General features: G+C 38.6%; 1 protein-coding gene across 2 annotated transcripts in view; it reads left to right on the forward strand.

Annotated features, from left to right (window-relative positions):
• Window positions 1–102: 102 nt before the first annotated feature.
• acss2.2.L (acyl-CoA synthetase short-chain family member 2, gene 2 L homeolog) overlaps window positions 103–18,850 on the forward strand; it is a 35,041-nt gene continuing 16,293 nt past the window's right edge. The window contains exons 1-9 of one of the 2 annotated variants that reach the window (XM_018266438.2): window positions 103–255; window positions 404–598; window positions 1,822–2,017; window positions 6,320–6,411; window positions 10,960–11,063; window positions 11,659–11,731; window positions 11,838–11,913; window positions 12,584–12,662; window positions 13,976–14,113. In XM_018266438.2, coding sequence (XP_018121927.1) covers window positions 448–598; window positions 1,822–2,017; window positions 6,320–6,411; window positions 10,960–11,063; window positions 11,659–11,731; window positions 11,838–11,913; window positions 12,584–12,662; window positions 13,976–14,113 — 909 coding nt within the window. In that variant the 5' untranslated portion in view covers window positions 103–255; window positions 404–447. 2 annotated transcript variants of the gene reach the window in all.

Here is an 18,850-nt window from a genome sequence, read left to right on the forward strand (position 1 = left end):
GTGTTGCTATGGGTGGTGTCACTGTCACCCTCCACACTCCCGGTTCTCCTCCTTCCTATCACAGGCTGCATCCTCCACTGGCTCCACTCAGCACCTCTCTCACAGACTCCTTCGAACCCAATGGTAAGAGATGAGACCAGCGCGCCTCAGCCAATCATAAAAGAGGAGTGAGCGCGGCCCGTCTCTCTCATTGGCTGCTGAGACTTGGGAGAGCCGAAGCGGGCGGCATTCGCAAATAGACTTTGCCGGACTGAGGTAGGAGAGAACTGCTTGTAAGGAGGCGACAGGGAGGAGATTAGTCAGTCAAATCCTCTGTCATTTCTATTTATCCGCACGCAGCCCGCTTCCTCTCTCATTCACTTCTGTTATTATTATAGAATCCGTGTTCTTTACTTCCTGTTAGGAGCTGAAGTCTATCTGTGGAACTGACCGGCGCTTAATGCCAGTATGCCAAGCCAAGTGAGAGGCAAAGAAGAAGATGGCACCGGGGCAGAAGATGCCACCTACCCGCCTCCAGCTCTTCTTCAGCGTCAGGCGCACGTGAAAGACTTCAGCACATACACAGACATGTACAACCGATCAGTGCACAACCCACAAGGTACATATTTCCCTTTCAATCGTGTGTGTGTATCTGCCCCAGTGGCAATCAGCTACCACCAGGTGCAAACATGTAGTACAGCCTTCCTACTCTCCCCTCTGCTCATCCCACTAATAAAGAAAGATGTCTCATTTGCATGTTGTTTAAATGAGTCCCGAGGGATTATTTGCTGAGAGACATTATGGGAGCATTGGGTATTGCTATTTGGCTCTGTCCCAAAGTTATCAGTTTTCCCCTTCTGTTGCTCTGAAATGCCCGCACGTTGTGAAATGCACTTCCATTGGCACAGTCATTGTGCAAGGGCACAGGCCTTGTAACTCGGAAGCAGGTGCCAAGCACAGGTCTCTGTTGTGCCTTGGGGGTAAGCCAAGTCCAGATGTCCAGAAACTGAATGACCCTGCTCATGTCCAGCCTTTATATCTGAACTGAACTAAAGGTGGCCATACACAGGCAGATTAAAGCTGTCGATATCTGTCCTTTTGACTGATTCGGCAGGTTATCCGTCCGTGTGTGGGGGCTTCCGAAGGGTCTCCCCGTTCGATATAAGGCCAAAAATGGTCTGATATTGATTAGGCACAGGTCTGGACTGGGGTTCAAAATAGGCCCTGGCATTTCAAGTACACAGAGGCCCAACCAGCCCACACAAAGGACCAAACAGCCTCCCACCAGCCCAATAAATAGTGACTGTCAATGGCAATTTACAGCAGCCCCTCTGGCATTTGCCACAACCCACAGATTGCCAGTCTGGGCCTGATTGGGCAGGTTTGATTTTTCCTGAGATTGAGGACCGCTGATGTGGTCCTGCGCTGATGCTCACATTTTCTTCGTTGTAAGCTGAGACATGCATGCAAAAATACAGAATTGTGGGTAAAACATAGGGATTCTCCCCATTATGTGCACATTGCATGCTACTGTCTGCATAGCTGCGCTCGCATCTGATATTATTATTTTTTCCAGCATCCCCAGCTCCTGAGCATACTGGATAACAGGTCTCATACCTGTTTAAGGGGTCTGACATGTCTGGTGGTTTAAAGGTGCCGCCTTATAAATTTATATTTCCAAATCAGACCTTCGAACCAGCAGCCCTCCACCACTCATTTAATGGCAGAAGGGGCTTCTGGCAATTGTAGCCGTTTAGATACACAGTTTGGTCACAGCTGGTTTTAGTACATTGGTATTTTTATCACACTGACTTCTGCCTACTTCTGCTTGTCTCACTGCAGAGTTCTGGTTGGAAGCGGCCTCTGAATTCTCCTGGAAAACATCACCTTCTGGAAAAGTTCTGGATTATAATTTTGACATAACCAAAGGCAAGATTTTTGTGGAGTTTATGAAAGGGGCCAAAACCAATGTCTGTTACAATGTCCTGGACAGGAATGTCATGGAGAAAAACCTGGGAGACAAGACTGCATTTTTCTGGTAATGTAATGCATTCATCCCTTGTCAACCTCACACTCACTCTGACCTATATATTTGCCTGCTGTACACGAACAACCTGCCTGGGCTGTCCATGAACTAGTTTGAGAATTTATACCACTGCTCTGTGGGGATTACCTAGATAGTAGGATTTCAGCTTTCTTCCTCTGTAAGGTGTTAGTGTGGCAGACTACTGCTCAGATGTGCTGCCTGGCAAGGGTTGTGGGAGGAATAGACAAGACCATACTCCTTCCTAGGCAATAACAAGGGTATATAATCTCTGCAGTGTGGTCTGGGTCTACCTAAGCGTTGTATGCTTGAACCAGCTTCAGTAGAAGTCTCTTGGGGCATTCTCAAAAGGTGCCCAAACCACATCAGCTGGTTTGATGGAATTTATGGAATTTTAGCACTACTCCGAGGCACTCTCATATCACCAACCATTAATATGTCACCAATAATGTACAGGCTTGGGACATGAGGTTTTCCAGATAAAGGCTTTTCATTCAGATTGAGCATAATACATTGTTTTCTAAAAAACAATTAAACATTAAATAAACCCAATAGGATTATTTTGCAAGGAATATAGATTCATTGCAGCTTAGTTAGACTTGAGTCAAGGTACTGTTTTATCATCAGAGAGGAAAAAGTAAATCATTTTCAAAAGTTGGAATTATTTGCTGAAAAAGAAATCTGTGGGAGATTCAGATTTATAGATCAGGGATCTCACACTGTACTGTGTTGTATATATACTGTATTTGTTGAGCCCTGTTTCAGTCTATTACACTTTTAAATGTAGCAGTTTTCTAAACATATATCTGTGGACCAGAGTTCACTGAAATTAACATCTCTGGAACTGGAAAGGGCCATAATGGTCCCTTTGAGCCGGCTCTGAACCTCACAGGCACTCTTCTACTCATCTGTACAGCCATAATAAGGTATCAGAGGATTTATTTATTTCTTTATATTTTTCCTTTACTTTGCATTTTATGTTTTCATATCTTGAATAACAGGAATCTATTTCCTGCAATCACTGGGAAAAACTGACAGAACCAAGAAGAATGAGAAAAGAAACAATGGTGACAATTGCAGTAAACTGTTATGAGCCTGCACAAACAAAAGCGAGCAGCCATGCAGTGTGACATTCTCTTCAGGCATCCATAAGATTGTAACAAGATCAGCCTTTCTCTTCCTAAACCCTTTAATCCAGGGATAGGCAGCCTCCAATATACCAGCTGTTATAAAACTACAACCTGCAGAATCTATGGCCTTCTGTCTCTGCTTTACACTTGCTATCACTTCTAATTATAGATACATACTGTTAAAATTCATTGTCAGGCTTGTGATGCACTCTTAATGGTGCAAGTAGGACAAAGAGCAATGCCTGTCTATCAGGTTCTCTTTCTTTAACTGAATATTTAGTTCCTCTGCCTTGCAATTAGCCTTTCCCACTTTTATGTAGGAATTTTTTCCCCAGGACTGTTATACTTTGACAGTTATATTATTGCCATACATAAATTGTAGTACTTTGGGCATTGCTATAGGAGACTTCTCTATGAAATAATGTTTGCACCACCTGATTATTAGGATTAGAGGATGTTTGTGTGTTATTGATTTGTTTTCTGGTTGCTAACATTTATTTATAGTAGCCTTATAATGCCCATGAATCACTCTTGCATACGTTTTTATTACCCTTGTAAATGAATAGTGTTATGCCGACAATATGATTGTTATACATTCCTTTGTAGACTCTATTTATAATGCAAACACAAAATAGCATCCTTTGAGAGCTGCTTTAACCCTCTCAGCAACAGTAGGTGTTCTTGTGTTGCATTATAAGGAGGAGGACACATTAGAACAATAAAGATGTATGAAGAAAGGTTGATCTTGGACGGGACTAGATGATATGACAGTGCAGTTGTAAAAAACAAAAGGAAATTGCATCACTAGTTCCTTAAGGGCGAAACGATTGAGGGAAATATTGAAGAGAATTAGTGCTGCTTAGACAGATTTGCTATTTCTTGTTTTTTAAACTTTGATTAACTTCTTATTGAACTTATGAACAAAAATAAATTGCTTAGAATTCACTTTTATTATACATATTGTTGCTTGAGCATCAATAACAATACACAATTTCCAGTCACTGGGAGGTGAATAGCTTATAGACATATACGAATGTCACAGCACAAAGGAAAGCTATCTCATCTGGCTAACAATTGATATTTTGAAAGACTTTCAGTGACATCATTTCTTTCTCGTTGCAGCATTGCTTTGCATGATTATATTTGTTCAAAGATCATGATTTATCATAAATAGATATCCCTTTACACATGAATGGTGTCATCAGCATATGCGCAACCAGGTCCAGACTGAGAATTAAAATAGGCCCTGCCGTTTTAGGTAGACAGAGGCCCAAACAGCCCCCACCAGCCTACTAAATACTGACTTTCTATGGCACCTTATAGCAGCCCCTCTGGTCAATTTAACAAAAAAATCTGTATATATATATATATGTGTGTGTATGTATGTATATATATATATATATATATATATATATATATATATATATATATATATATATATATATATATATATATATATATATATATAGTAAATCATATACCCCTGTTGTAAAATGTAAAAGGATATTTTAAGTCCCCAATGATTTCCATGACTCTATAAAGGAGTGCTTTTATAAAGTTCATAGAACTTTGAGGTGACGTATTTTACAACCAGGAAAACTTAATTTATTATTAAACACATATGTTTCAGTGAGCCATGAGACAGAAATGATATCAGTAAGCACTAGCAATCGCTGTTTATAAGGATATAATTTGCAGGACATTGATGGGTCTTGTGGATTATGTATATATATATATATATATATATATATATATATATATAGTCACACCATAAGTGGAATACAAAAGCTGGGTGCCAGTCTGTAGAAATATACAAATGTCCCATAGGTGACGGCACTCCAAAAGTAATCAGGATACACAGGTCATCTAGTTATAAATCAGGTTTATTGGTGGACCAACGTTTCGATTCCGTATCGGAATCTTCGTCAGGGTGAGACCCTGACGAAGATTCCGATACGGAATCGAAACGTTGGTCCACCAATAAACCTGATTTATAACTAGATGACCTGTGTATCCTGATTACTTTTGGAGTGCCGTCACCTATGGGACATTTGTATATGTATATATATATATATATATATATATATATATATATATATATATATATATATATATATATATATATATATATATATATATATATTTTGTATATTTATAGACATATATGAGCAATACCATTTCTTAGGCTTTCTTAAAACACAGTACATCTTGGTGCAAAAGAAACACCCATGTGTGCGATCCATAAAGCTGAACACTTATCTCTCATTATCCAAGTAGCAAAAAGGGAAGGGCCCATTTCTAATGATTATACAGCTTTTTTATTGCCTCATAAGGAAGATAAAGTCAGCTGGTCTAGCCTATTTTAAAAAACAGATTCCTGTTATATGTCCTATGTCTAACCCATGCCTTAACTGATTATAGGATGTTTCTAATTGTCTCTTGCTAGGTGCTGTTGAATGAGGGTGTGAATGAGGAGTCTATAACATATTTCAGTATGCTGAGACTCCAGCAACCTTGTTTATTGGCAACTTGTTTATTATGGACTTTCGCATGTTGATTGCGTTAAAGTCAGTAAAGTGTGTCCTGGCCACGTCACTAAGGCGCAGCAAGCACTGTTTACATTGTATTTCTAAAGGATCTTTTGTTAATGCTTATAAAAGAAAAATTACAATCATTAGTAAATCGCCTCCTGGGTGTTTTTTAACTACCCCTTTCCAAGAAAATATTAAAGGATTCTGTTACTCTAGAAGTTCCTAAACTGTTACGCTTGATGGTGGGGGGGCGTAAATGCTTTTTTCATTTTTAAAAATTTTAATAAAATGGAGTTGGCCTCCCCGTAATTCTGAGCTTTCTGGATAATGGGTTTCCTGGATAATGAATCCCACACCTGTACTGCATCTGGATCTGTTATTATCCTGAAAGCTTAAAATACATTATATCCATAGTATCTCAATTAGGCAAACACATTTTTTTGGACTGATAAACTTTTTTTTTTCTCTCTGTAATAGCCATGACCTTACATTGAATGTTTACTAAGATAGCGTAAATCCATGTAAACAGCAAAACAATATTGTTGTATTTTTGTTTATTTTAATTTTTAAAACAAATGTGTCTGATATATGGACCATCAGTGTAGCCACTTAACATGAACTATTTTTATTTGCAGGGAGGGCAATTCGCCAGACAACTCTTCTGTCATCTCATACTGGGATCTACTGAAACAAGTCTGCAAGTTTGCAAATGTTTTAATCAAATTAGGTATGTCATATATTGTTACACCTTGTACTGAGTACCTGACCTGCACAAATTTTGTCAAATGCTTTTAGTCCTGGGAACCAGTAAAATATGTGACTTGTAACCCACTGAGGTATAAGTATATATAGTAAATAAAGTACCCCCTCTTGTAAAATATAAGGATATTATAAGTTACCGAGGAGTTTCATGACCATTATTCATTATAATACACAAATTTCAGTGAGTAATGTGACAAAAATGACATCAGAACTCACCGTTTATAACTGATGACATCAGAACTCACCGTTTATAAGGATATCATTTACAAGATATTCATAGCTTTTGTGTTCAAACGTTTCGGGACCGCATGGCCCTTCCTCAGTCACTGAGGAAGGGCCATGTGGTCCCGAAACGTTTGATCGTTAGTTAAGTGTTATGAAGCACCATTGAATAAATTTGGGATCACCCCGTTTGCTGCAAGCACAGGTATTGGCATTCTTCTTTACTAGTTAATAAAATGTGCGTACTAGATGGCAACTAAAACTCCAACTTAATATGGCTTACATATGTTCTCTGTCTTTTGTCCAATTATACTATTTATAATCAGCACCCAGTCCACCCCTACTGTCTATGTACATAATTGCCTACGGTGCCTCCATACAAAAAACTTATAAGCAGAACAAATGGAATGCAGTGTAGTGACCTTTAGTTGTTATAGGCATTATATAAGGTGTTATATAAAAGTAGCAGCAGCTAGTGTCATGTATAAGCAGTCCAGACTGGCAATCTGTGGGTTCTGGCAAATACCAGAGGAACTGCTGTAAGGTCTCATAGACAGTCACTATTTATTGGGCTGATGGAGGACTATATCGGCCTCTGAGTACTTGGAATCCCAGTTCAGACCTGTGTATAGGACTTTTGTGCTACAGTGAGCATCCCTCAGACACTTTTGTTAGTGTACCACATGCAACCTTAAAGGGGGTGGTTCACCTTTAAGTTTACTTTTAGTGTGTTATAGAATGGCTAATGCTAATCAACTTTTCAATATTTTTATACTTTTCTTCATTATTTATTTGTTATGGTTTTTTAGTTATTTGCCTTTCCAGCTTTCACATAAGGGTCACTGACCCCCATCTAAAAACAAATGCTCTGTGAGACTACAAATGTACCTCGTCTTTCCAGTCAGGCATCTCATGTTCATATTTCAGTCTCTTATTCATATCAGTGCATGGTTGCTAGGGTAATTTGGACCCTCGCAACAAGATTGCTGAAATTGCAAATTGGAGAGCTGCTGAATAAAAAGCTAAATAACTTAAAAAAACACAAATAATAAAAAATGAAAACCAATTGCAAATTGTCTAATCGTACTAATAGTTAACCCAAAGGTGAACAACCCCTTTAACATGTCTTCTGACTTTCTGCAGAATGATTCCCCTTTCTCTAGTAACTATTAAACTCATTTAAATAAGCCATAATAATTATAGGTTTTAGTTAGCTTCAATCAGGCATAAAAAGCCGTTGGCATTCCAGTTGAGACTGATCTGCAGCTCCCATTAACCATAGAAAAAGGAACTTAAGGCAATGTTGGAAGGCACATCCCATAAAAAGCATAGCCATGGTCGGACTGGGCCGGCAGGACACCAGGAAAAAACCCAGTGGGCCCCTGGCTCTTGTGGAAACGGCCGGCCTAGATCCGCACCCAGATTTGCAGTATTCCTCTCGCCACCACCTCCCATTTGCGGGTGGTCACGGCAAAGCATAGTGCACACACGTGCAGCGGGGGGGGAGACCTGGACAGCAACCCCGGTGGGCCAACGGCCCACGAGTCCGACCCTGAGCATAGGTCAGGGATGTCTAATCTGCAGCCTTCCAACTGCTGTTGAACTGCAGCTCCCAGAACCAAAGACAAACAGCTAAGGGCTGGGCACTGTAATTCATCAACAGCTGGAGGTCTTCAGTTTAGATATGTTGATTACATGCCATACTTGCCAATTGCCCCAAATTTAGGCATTGTCCTGGGCAGTGGGTGCAAAAGGCCCTGAGATGGGTGGTGTTTTGGGCGTATGAAATGCATATCTGGCATGGTGAGGTTTGTGAAGTCACTCATATAGCCAGAACTTTTCTTCCATTAGTCTTACAACTAATTCCTAACTGGCTGCATAATGTTACAAATCCAGATTAAAATGAATCCAGTTTTATAAATTATCTCTGTATAATGGTAGTTAAAGATTAACTTTGGGTGTGGGAATGACTTGTCATATGCTGTACTTGGGTTAGTTCTGCACAGAGCTTAATGACTGGTGTGTTTGTGAAGCTTCTTCTAGATATATTTTATAATACCACTGCCTTTCATTGCAGAATAATGTCATCACCAAGATTATAATACCAGATCAGGGTTGCTAAAAATATTCATATTGTGTTATATTCCAGGATCATCTGATGACAACAGATTGTTATTGTTTAATAATTGCTATAACATTAGATGCTCAAGTTTAGGTATTACAACCTTAAAAGTGGGATCTGTACCTTTTCTTGTTTGACACAGTTTTCCTTGCACTCCCCGTTGGTATCGGTTTTCGACTATAATAGATGAAAAACTTTATAAAACTTGATAAAGAAAGGTATCCCGAAACATGTTCTGATCCACACAATAAAGGTGTTCTGCAGGTTGATGAACGTGCATTGTCAACAGTTTTTCATCTATTATCCTCGAGTATTCCAACCTTCATAAATGATTTGCTACTTATTATATTTTCTGTCAGTCATTTACTGATAAGTTTGCAAGTAATGAGCCATTGAGTCAGCCATTTTTACAAGGCAATCAAAATTGTAGCATAGAGCCAGCAATTTTCAATGTTGTTTCAGTGGTGATAAAAATCTTCATTTAGAAAAGAAGCTATGACCTAAAACACTATAGTTTGATAATATGGCTGCATTTAACAGAACATCCACATGCAGATGTGAATCAGGGCAAGGCATAACTTGGCATAGATCTGGGACCTGTCCTTAAATGCCACTTTTGGGATTATTGGGATACCATAAATAATACAAACACCCATATGAGTGGTTTTAATTGTAGGTTAGCATATATGCAGTTACCACAGTTATGTGCAAATGCCAATTTACAGAGAAGGAATGATCTGAGAACTCAGTGAATGACAAGTAAATCAGATGATTACTGCTGTCTGAAAACAAAATGTATACTTTCAACTAAAAACTATGAAATTGTGATAAAGTAGTATAGTTTGGGAAATAAATACAATTGGGGTTAGATCCCAACTACAGAGTGGTTTCACCGCATATAGAGGCAAGCCCAAATGGATCCACAAGAAAAGTGTTTTGCGTGAGACCCATTTTGGCCTCTAAGGTGGTGGACCAAAAGACTCCAAAAAGACATTGGGCAGGCCAAAAGACTCATACCCCAGGCCAAGTATTGAATTTTAACAAAGGCTTATGCAAACCCATTTGGAGAGGATCGGATCAACAGCCAATTGCTGTCATGTTGACCCATGTCTGTCTTAAGTTGCAACATTGTACTTGTTTGTCCTTTTGCTGATGGGGATCCAAAAAAAGAAACTCACATGCCCGTGTTATGGCCACTTCTCCATTGTGTCCATTCCCGATGGTGTGTTGGTTTTCTCATGCTGGTCTCCATTCCAGTAGACATCATATGTGGGGGATTTAGTGATTGAGGAAACCATTCCACACGTATGGAGTAAAATCAAAATAAAGCTGGAATTTTGATTTTACTCCATACCTGTGGAATGGTTTCCTCAATCACTAAATCCCCCACTTTTGCTGATGGGGCCAGAAAATGACAAGTGGGCCAGGGGATATGATGAGAAAGGTTGTGGCTACACAATGTGATGACATGTTATACTTATACAGTTCTAAAATGCAGTGCTGGGTAGGTCACTACGGACTTGTCCAATACTAGAGAAAATAACACGAGAACCTATCTGTTCATTCATCTTTTGCAATTTCCATTGAGCAAATAAAAAGATAATAAATTAAATTAATTCTCACTTTGCTTGAAATAAAATGTTTGCATGTCTATACAGGGGCATAATAATAGGGGAATCGGGGCCTCCAACAGTGAAATTTAGATCTTACAGGATATGTTGGGCTTACTAATAATATTTACTACAAGACCCATTAACTGCATCTTGTCTGTGCATCAAATGCATCAGCTTGAAAAAGGGCCAAATGAGGCCTGAAACGTTGCGGTAATGCCCGTCACTTGAGCAATAAAGGCATTTTAACTTCAATTACAATTGTGGTGCTGTTCATATCGTACTTTGTGTGCATCAAATGCAAAAAGGCCAATGCGCACACACCTCATTTATCTGAATATATGATCAGATGAACCCCATCTATTCTTTTTATCCTTACAATTTATATCTGGGGGAGCATGGCGCTAATTGAAACATTACTGTGACTTTTGTAATAATTTACAATGTGTAGCAATGATCCTTAGACATGTTTTACATTTTCAGTTTGGATCTGTTGATTTGAACATACAAATAAACCAATTTTAAATTAAACTTTTTGATCATTTTTTTATTCTTATAGGGGTAAAGAAAGGGGACAGAGTGGCCATTTACTTGCCAATGATTCCTGAATTGGTATATGCCATGTTGGCATGTGCCCGAATTGGAGCCGTTCACTCGATAGTAGTAAGTATGTTATGTAGCATTTTTCCCAGAATTCAAGTGTTAAAGTAGCAGACAACCCCAAAATAGCATACACTTCTTCTTGCAAGGTCTATCAACAGCAACACTATCTAGTATCTGCTTTGGTTATTTCTGTGTGGGGAAAAACTCTAAATATTAATAAGAAAGCATTTATAAACAGTCTTCCATATGTAGACATAAGGGGTCCTTAACGTCTCTTGCCACAAATCCAGAAGCACTAAGGGGCACAAAAGTTCACCCCTTAGTGCTCATACACATTTGACATGCAGCAGGGGCAATGCTTCACTCATGCACCTCAGTGGCTGCAGTCCTGTCTTAACTGCCTGCCCTAATTTTACTGCCTGACAAATTCAAGTTAGGGGGTGAAGGGAGGTCACCTACATTCCCCTCACTGACACTCATAAGAACAGCTCTGCCAAACGCAAGCAGTTCTGTATTAATCGGCGTAACCTTAGTTCTCTCCTGTGTCTTGGAAATGTTGTGTTTTTACTTCAGAAGTCAGAACAGTGTCTGTAAATTCATTCACTTACATGTGTATTGCAGCTCATATGCAGAAGCTTAATAGTTCTTATTTAAGTTTGCAGGCTTTTCCTCGGAATCCCTGTGTGAAAGAATTTTGGACTCTCAGTGTGTTGTTCTTATTACTGCAGGTACCATTTGCTTCATCATTAATAACTCCAGCACAAAGTAGATGCCATTAGGGATCTCCGCCTACACCTTTGTAACACACCTTTTCCTTCATGCTGTTTGTTGCAGATGGAGTCTTCCGAGGAGAAAAACCAATTAACTTGAAACAAATCGCAGACGAGGCACTTCAAAAATGCAATGAAAAGTAGGGTTTCTTTTATTTAGAAATATTCCGGGCTTCTCATTCATGCAGCATTTTGATACTTGGTGAACAGCACTAAGCTCTAACATCCCACCTAATCGTTAAGCTGTGTGCTGCCTCTATGTGAACGCACAATTGACTTGTTTATTAATGTTACCTAATGTATTTGAAATACAATAAGTTAACCCCAGGTTTTATAAATGTTAGGTTGTGCTGGAAGTTAGGTTATCATTACAGTAGTACTTCACTTTATTTTGGTCTACCCCATTGTTGATTGGCTGGGATTGATGTAAGACAGTAAGTCACATTTGTATTCTGTTAAGGAAGAGACACACGCTCAGATTCGGGGAGATTAGTTGCCCATCGACAAATCTCCTCTTCTTCGTGGTGACTAATCTCCCCGAACTGCCTCCCGCCAGCTAGAATGTAAATCGCAGACAGGATGGCAATCTTTGCTCTTCGTTTACCGAAGTCGCCCAAAGTTGCCTCATGAGAAACTTCGGACGACTTCGGAAAAAGAAGCACTCCGAGTGCCATCCCGCCGGCGATTTACATTCTAAATCGGGAGATTAGTCGCCCCAAAGAAGAGGCGGTTTATTGCCGATGACTAGTGAAAGTCTGTGTAATCCATGGATATATATATACATAAAACCTTTGTGTATTTAATTTAAAGAATGCACCATGTGAAAAACTGTGTTGTGGTGAAGCACCTCAAGGGAAGGCTGAACAATCAAAATGAAGGAAAATTTCAGGTAAGCTATACTGTGTATGGACAACTATTTCCTTTTGTTTCACAGCAAATCACTCAATTTTTTATTTATTCCTTGTGACAGATTTAAAATAGTAGGAAAGGTAGAATCACTGTGGGGTGGCAGGTGGTTAGGCTCTACCCACTGATTCTAGTTGCTTACCTTCTACTCCAGAAGGCACTGCAGCCTGAGGTACGTTACTTGTGAGTGCTGGGGTGCCATTTTCTTCAGTGGCTCCTTAAAGTAATTCTACATTTCCTTCTTCTTATGGTGAAACCGTATGTAAGGGGCTGGGGCTTGATTTGTTTTCTAACTTGACAGATATTTGAAAAATAAGTACCCTCCAGTTTGTGTCTTGGGTGGCTAGGGATACTTACAGTTGTAGTCCAGTAACAGAGTGCTGCATTTTTTTAACTAAGGGGTTAATTTTTTGGGCAAAATAAACATACTAGGAAACATGAAAAAATTAAAAGTAATAATTAGTGAACACAACATTAAAGAGGTTGTTAAATTGTATTATGATGTAGAGAGTGATATTCAATTTGCAATTGTTTTTCACTTTCCATTATTTGTGGTTTTTGAGTTTAGTTTTTTATTCAGCAGCTCTCCAGTTTGCAATTTTAGCAATATGGTTGCCAGGGTCCAAATTACCCTAGCAACCATGCATTGATTTGAATTAGAGCCTGGGATATGAATAGAATAGCACTTAAATAGAAAGATGAGTAATCAAAAGTAGCAGTAATATATAATAGCTTTACAGAGCATTTGTTTTTAGATGGGTCAGTGACCCATCTAAAACCAAAGTTGGACTCTTTCCAACTTTCAGTGAAAGTTGGAAAGAGTCAAAAGAAGACTAATAATTTAAAAACTATAAAAAATATATTCTGAAGACCAATTGAAAAGTTGCAAAGAATACTGCATTCTATAACATACTAAAAGTTATCTTAATTTAAAGGTTAACCACCAGTTTAATGATGGAGTATGTGAATAACTAATTTCCGCATCTTACCTTCCTAGATCAGCATGATTCTCCCTAAGAGTTATATGATTAAAATGTCCTGTGTGCGATGGGCCTTAAAATAAAACAGCCCAGTGTCATAGTAGTACTGCATATTTAGTAAAGTGGAATATTCTTTTCCTTTCAGCAGAATTTATACTTAATAAATTGGCTGGTATTTTCCTCATATCCAAGTGGATGTATATGAAATCACTTTGTGCTTTTCCTCTCAGCACAGTGTATGTAAAAGGGGTTGTGAGGGTACTGCTTCTCTTAGCTGAAAAGATTATTGTTGCATGTATCATTTGTTGTTCTGCAGACAGCCTGGAATTCAGATGTTGACCAATGGTTGGACGAACTGATGGCAGATGCCAGTGAGGAGTGTGAACCAGAATGGCTGGATGCTGAAGACCCACTTTTCATCCTTTATACAAGTGGCTCTACTGGAAAGCCAAAGGTAGAGATACGGGCAGAATCAAACATAGGAGCTAAATTGCACAAGTGCAAATGCTAAGAGCAGCCAAGCAGCACTTGCAGTTGGCTATAAATCATAAAATGAAAGAAAATAACTGATTGGCTGCAACTGGCAAATGTACTACTGCACCAATTTAGTAAAATGTACAGTCAACAATTGTACTCTATAGGCATTTGTGCTTTATGCTATGAGCTTCAGCGTTATAGATGGAGCAACCTTTATTTAGAACCCTGACAAGTGTTGCCACACCCTTTTAATTTAGAAGCTAGAATTCCAGATAAATTCTGTTCCATCTGTTTTCAGCTTCAATACGGTAAACGTCCCCTAGAAGTAAACTCGTGCTTGTCAGTTTAGGTAATGTGGAAAAAAAAAGAATGCATTTGTATTTTAGTGTGAGCTATAAAGTTGCCCAGCCAGTCAGCATCTTCTGAAAATGCCCCCATGGCAATCTCAGTAAACCCTTTTTTGCAGTTACATTTAACATTCCCCTTAGTTTCTACATATGCGTTAGTGAAGGAAGCTAGTTGGTCAGGCATCTGTAAAGGGAGCTGAAGGATCATGAAATTGGGAGGTCAAGCTTCAGTCTGAAAGTACAAAATACAGTAGATCCCCCATTTCTCTCACCTAGATTGGGGAACACAGGCACCATGGGGATGAATGTCCTGCAGCTTGGAGAATGGACACTAAGAGTTAAAGATTACTCCTCCTCCTGCTTTGGGCTTCATCCCCTGCCTCCTTCTACTCTCTCCAGTTTCTTTTAGTGTCCTCAGAAGGAAGAACATGTTTTTCAGGGGACCAGGAAAAAAATTATGTAAAATCTGGGAAAATGTAAAATCAGGGAAATGTGTAAAAGTAACTTTTTCTTCAAGTACTGAAAGGATATAAGCACAATCAGTATTACTTTGATACACAATATTTACTGTGTTAATAACAAGGGTAAGGGTTCTTACACACAGGCGTTTTTTGCTGCGCTCCCCTGCGTTCCGCTTTCTTCTGTTCAGCCACAGGGGAGAGCAGGAGTAAACACACTCAATTATTGTGAAGGGGGCTCTACTCACACAGAGGCACGTAAGCGCCAAACGCAGGTGATATGCAACATGCTGCGTCCTACCTGCGTTTGGCACTTACATGCGTCTGTGTGAGTACAGCCCCCTTCACAATAATTAAGTGCGTTTACTTCTGTGCTCCCATGCGGCTGAACAGAAGAAAGCAGAACGCAGGGGAGCGTCCGTGTGTAATAGCCCTTAAGCATTGCAGTGTTAATGTTATGGGGGGGCATGTGCAAGGCCTCTCTGTCAGTCACATACACAACCTAAAGCAATACGTGATTGGTGCAGGACTGTATAAGGGGCAGACTAATTTGAATTGACCATTTACAGACAGAACATGGCAAAATATACATCTGGTTAGTATTTTAAACCTCTTAATTTCACAAATAATAACATTCCTAGAGAAAAAAAACAGTTTTTTGGAACATCAGGACAAAATTTTAATGCAAAATCCAGGAAAACATCACTTAAAATCAGGGAAATGCATCCATTGAAATGCATTATAAACTACAAATGTAAAATGCGGGCAAACTTAAAAACAGGGTACTTAAAATGTTTATTGTCTATTGAGAGACTGGAGGTAATTGTTTGAGGGCAGTATTACAGACTTCGACAGACTGCACCCTGACAATCTTTGTCATGTATGAGTGAGCTTTTATTGGCACTTGATTTTCATGGATAAAAGTCACTTAAATGAATATCAACTCGTATTTTTGTATTAAAAAAAATGGAAAAAGAAAAACTAAGCTGCATGTTCATAAAGGGGGTCCTCCAACCAAAATATATATTTGCAAACTGAAAGGAAATGTAATTCTAAGCAACTTTCCAATATATGTGAATTACACATTTTCAGTGGCTTTGCCGTTACGTGTAAATGTAATTGCTTTTAAAATAAGTATCTGTTTATATTCTCTGCACTTCTAGCTCTGACTCCTGAAACAATGTTGCAAACCAGCTAATTAAAAGAAGATGTGGAAGAGACCTGACTTCCCTTACATTGTTTTAAAAAGTCAGACCCAGAGAGCAGAAAGGCACAAACACCCCTTTCTATTCTAATACCCACATATACTTTAAAAATAACTTACTTTAATCACTTTAACCATTGAACATTTAAAATAATGCATGTTGGAAAGTTGATTATGATTATATGCAAAAATACAGTCAATACATAAGGATTTAAGGCATTGAGCAACAAAGTTTATTAGTTTACTGAAGCTGCATGAATGCAACACTCAATATGATGTATGTTGCTTTTAACACGTGGCAGCATTTCCAAGAAGCAGTTCACAAACACAACTGTAAAAGCCATCCAGGAAGTAAAGCAAAAAAAAACCTCTGCCATCTCGTTTCTCTCCACGTAGCTTGTGGGAATGTTGTTAAACATGTCCCTGAATATTTGTTTTGTCATATGTATTGTTGTCGCTGCTCCCTGCTTAATGATTCAGCAAACAGCGACACGGAAATTCTTCCAGCACTGCTTTAAAGGGACAGAAATAACAGAAAGTGAACATATTTAATTTACATTTAAAGGTCATATCTGTTTATTTAGCACTTATTCCTTACAGCAACAGACTTGCTTTATATGAGAAAGGCTTTCATCTATTTCGCCTGTACAGATTTTTCTTCTTTTCCTGACAGCCTCTTACTAATTATGGAGCCTTCAAAAGGTGGTTCATCAAACGTTTAGTATGTTATAGAATGGTCAATTCTAAACAGCTTTTCAATTGGTCTTAAAATGATTTGCCTTTTTCTTCTGACTCTTTCCAGCTTTCAAATGTGGGTCACTGACCCGTCTAAAAACAAATGCTTTGCAAGGCTAAAAATGTATTGTTATTTCTAATTTATATTACTCATCTTTATAGTCAGACCCTCTCCTATTCATATCCCAGTCTGTTATTATAGTCAGTGTATAGTTGCTAGGGTAATGTGGACCCTAGTAACCAGAAAGCCAAATAACTCAAAACCTACAAATAAGAAAAAAATAAAACCAATTGCAAATTGTCTTAGAATATCACTCTCTACATCATACTAAAAATTAACTCAAAGGCACACAACTCCTTTAATTAGTCATGATTTAAAAAAAGTAGAGATGCGTAAGAAAAATTCCAGAAACTATCCTGCATAAAATATAAAAGTAAATAATTTGGGGTACTGAAGTCAGCCTCCTGTTTAAAAGGAAACTCATTCTTTATACCTGATGCAGAACAGTGAAGACCTTTCATGAATGCAGTCACTCATGTCTCTGCTGCCTTAAAGGGGTTGTCTACCTTTAAAGTTACTTTTAATATGACGTAGAGAGTGATATTCGGAGAAAATTTGCAATAGGATTTCATTTTTTATTATTTGTGCTTTTTGAGTTATTTAGCTTTTAATTCAGCAGCTCCCCTGATTGCAGATGCAGCAATCCAGTTGTTAGGGTCCAAATTACCCTAGCAACCATGCATTGATTTGATTAAGAGATTGGAATATGAATTGGGAGGCCTGAATAGAAAGACAAGTAACAAAAAGTAGCAATAACAATACATTTGTAGCCTTACAGAGCATTTGAGAAAAAGAAGGCAAATAATTCAAAAACGATAAAAAAGAAAAAAATTAAGACATTGAAAAGTTGCTTAGAATCAGCCATTCTATATTATACTAGGGGCAGATTTGTCAAATTTCGAGTTCATGGGTTATTTAAAACTCCAATGAACTCAAAATTTGACCAATTGCAATTGATTAAAAAATTAAAAAATTTTGTACTCGAGTGAGTAGGATCGACCCGCAAACTCGAATCAAATTTGAATCTAATTCTAAACGAAATCAATTCAAGTTTTTTTTCCGAAAAAAATTAGATTTTCAGGAAGGCAGCAAACAACTCTAAATTGATCCCAGGAAGTCCCCCATAGGATAAAACGACAATTTGGCAGTTTTAAGGTGCGAATAATCGAATTCAATTTCTTTAAGGGCCGGTGTATGATAAATTTCGAAAATCAAATTTGCTTTGTTATAGAGGACGTCAATTAGATGATTAATACACATGGAACAAAACCCTGCTATTTTTAAAGAAGCATAGCTCAGACTACGTTTTGATATCACACATCAAAGTATTAATTTCCATGAAAAAAAGTTGTACTTATATTCTTTAAATTGACTTACATAGTAGTACACAATGAGCCAAAAGTTTAGATAATGTTTGATCCATCTGTACTTGAGAAACATGGAGCAAAGATCTACCACATGAGTAAACAAATTCAAAGGGGCAAATTCCCTAAAGCTGGCCACAGACGAAAAGATCCGATCGTACGAATCAACGTACGATCGGACTTTCCCATCTCCCGACCTGCCACTAACCATAAAGATCAAAGTCTTACCATTCAGAAGTAGTAAGAATAGATCAGCCGATGTTCTCCCCCTGACAGCAATCGTACGATAGTTATGTCCGACAAAGCTCCCTCTGAAAATCATATGATCGGCAGAGATATTACCCGCAGCCAATAGAAATTTTTGTAACCTGTCTGATCGACCAAACGACCGATCTCTGCCGGACGATAAATGTCGGGACTCTCCATACACGGTCCGAATATCGTACGAATCCTCGATTCGTACGATCGGATCTTTGCGTCTATGGCAAACTTAATTGGCGAAAATTCGCCAGCGACGGCTTCGCAGCCATTGCAACACTTCACGA

This window comes from Xenopus laevis, chromosome 6L (assembly GCF_017654675.1).
Source record: "Xenopus laevis strain J_2021 chromosome 6L, Xenopus_laevis_v10.1, whole genome shotgun sequence".
In the NCBI taxonomy this organism is placed as follows: domain Eukaryota; kingdom Metazoa; phylum Chordata; class Amphibia; order Anura; family Pipidae; genus Xenopus; species Xenopus laevis.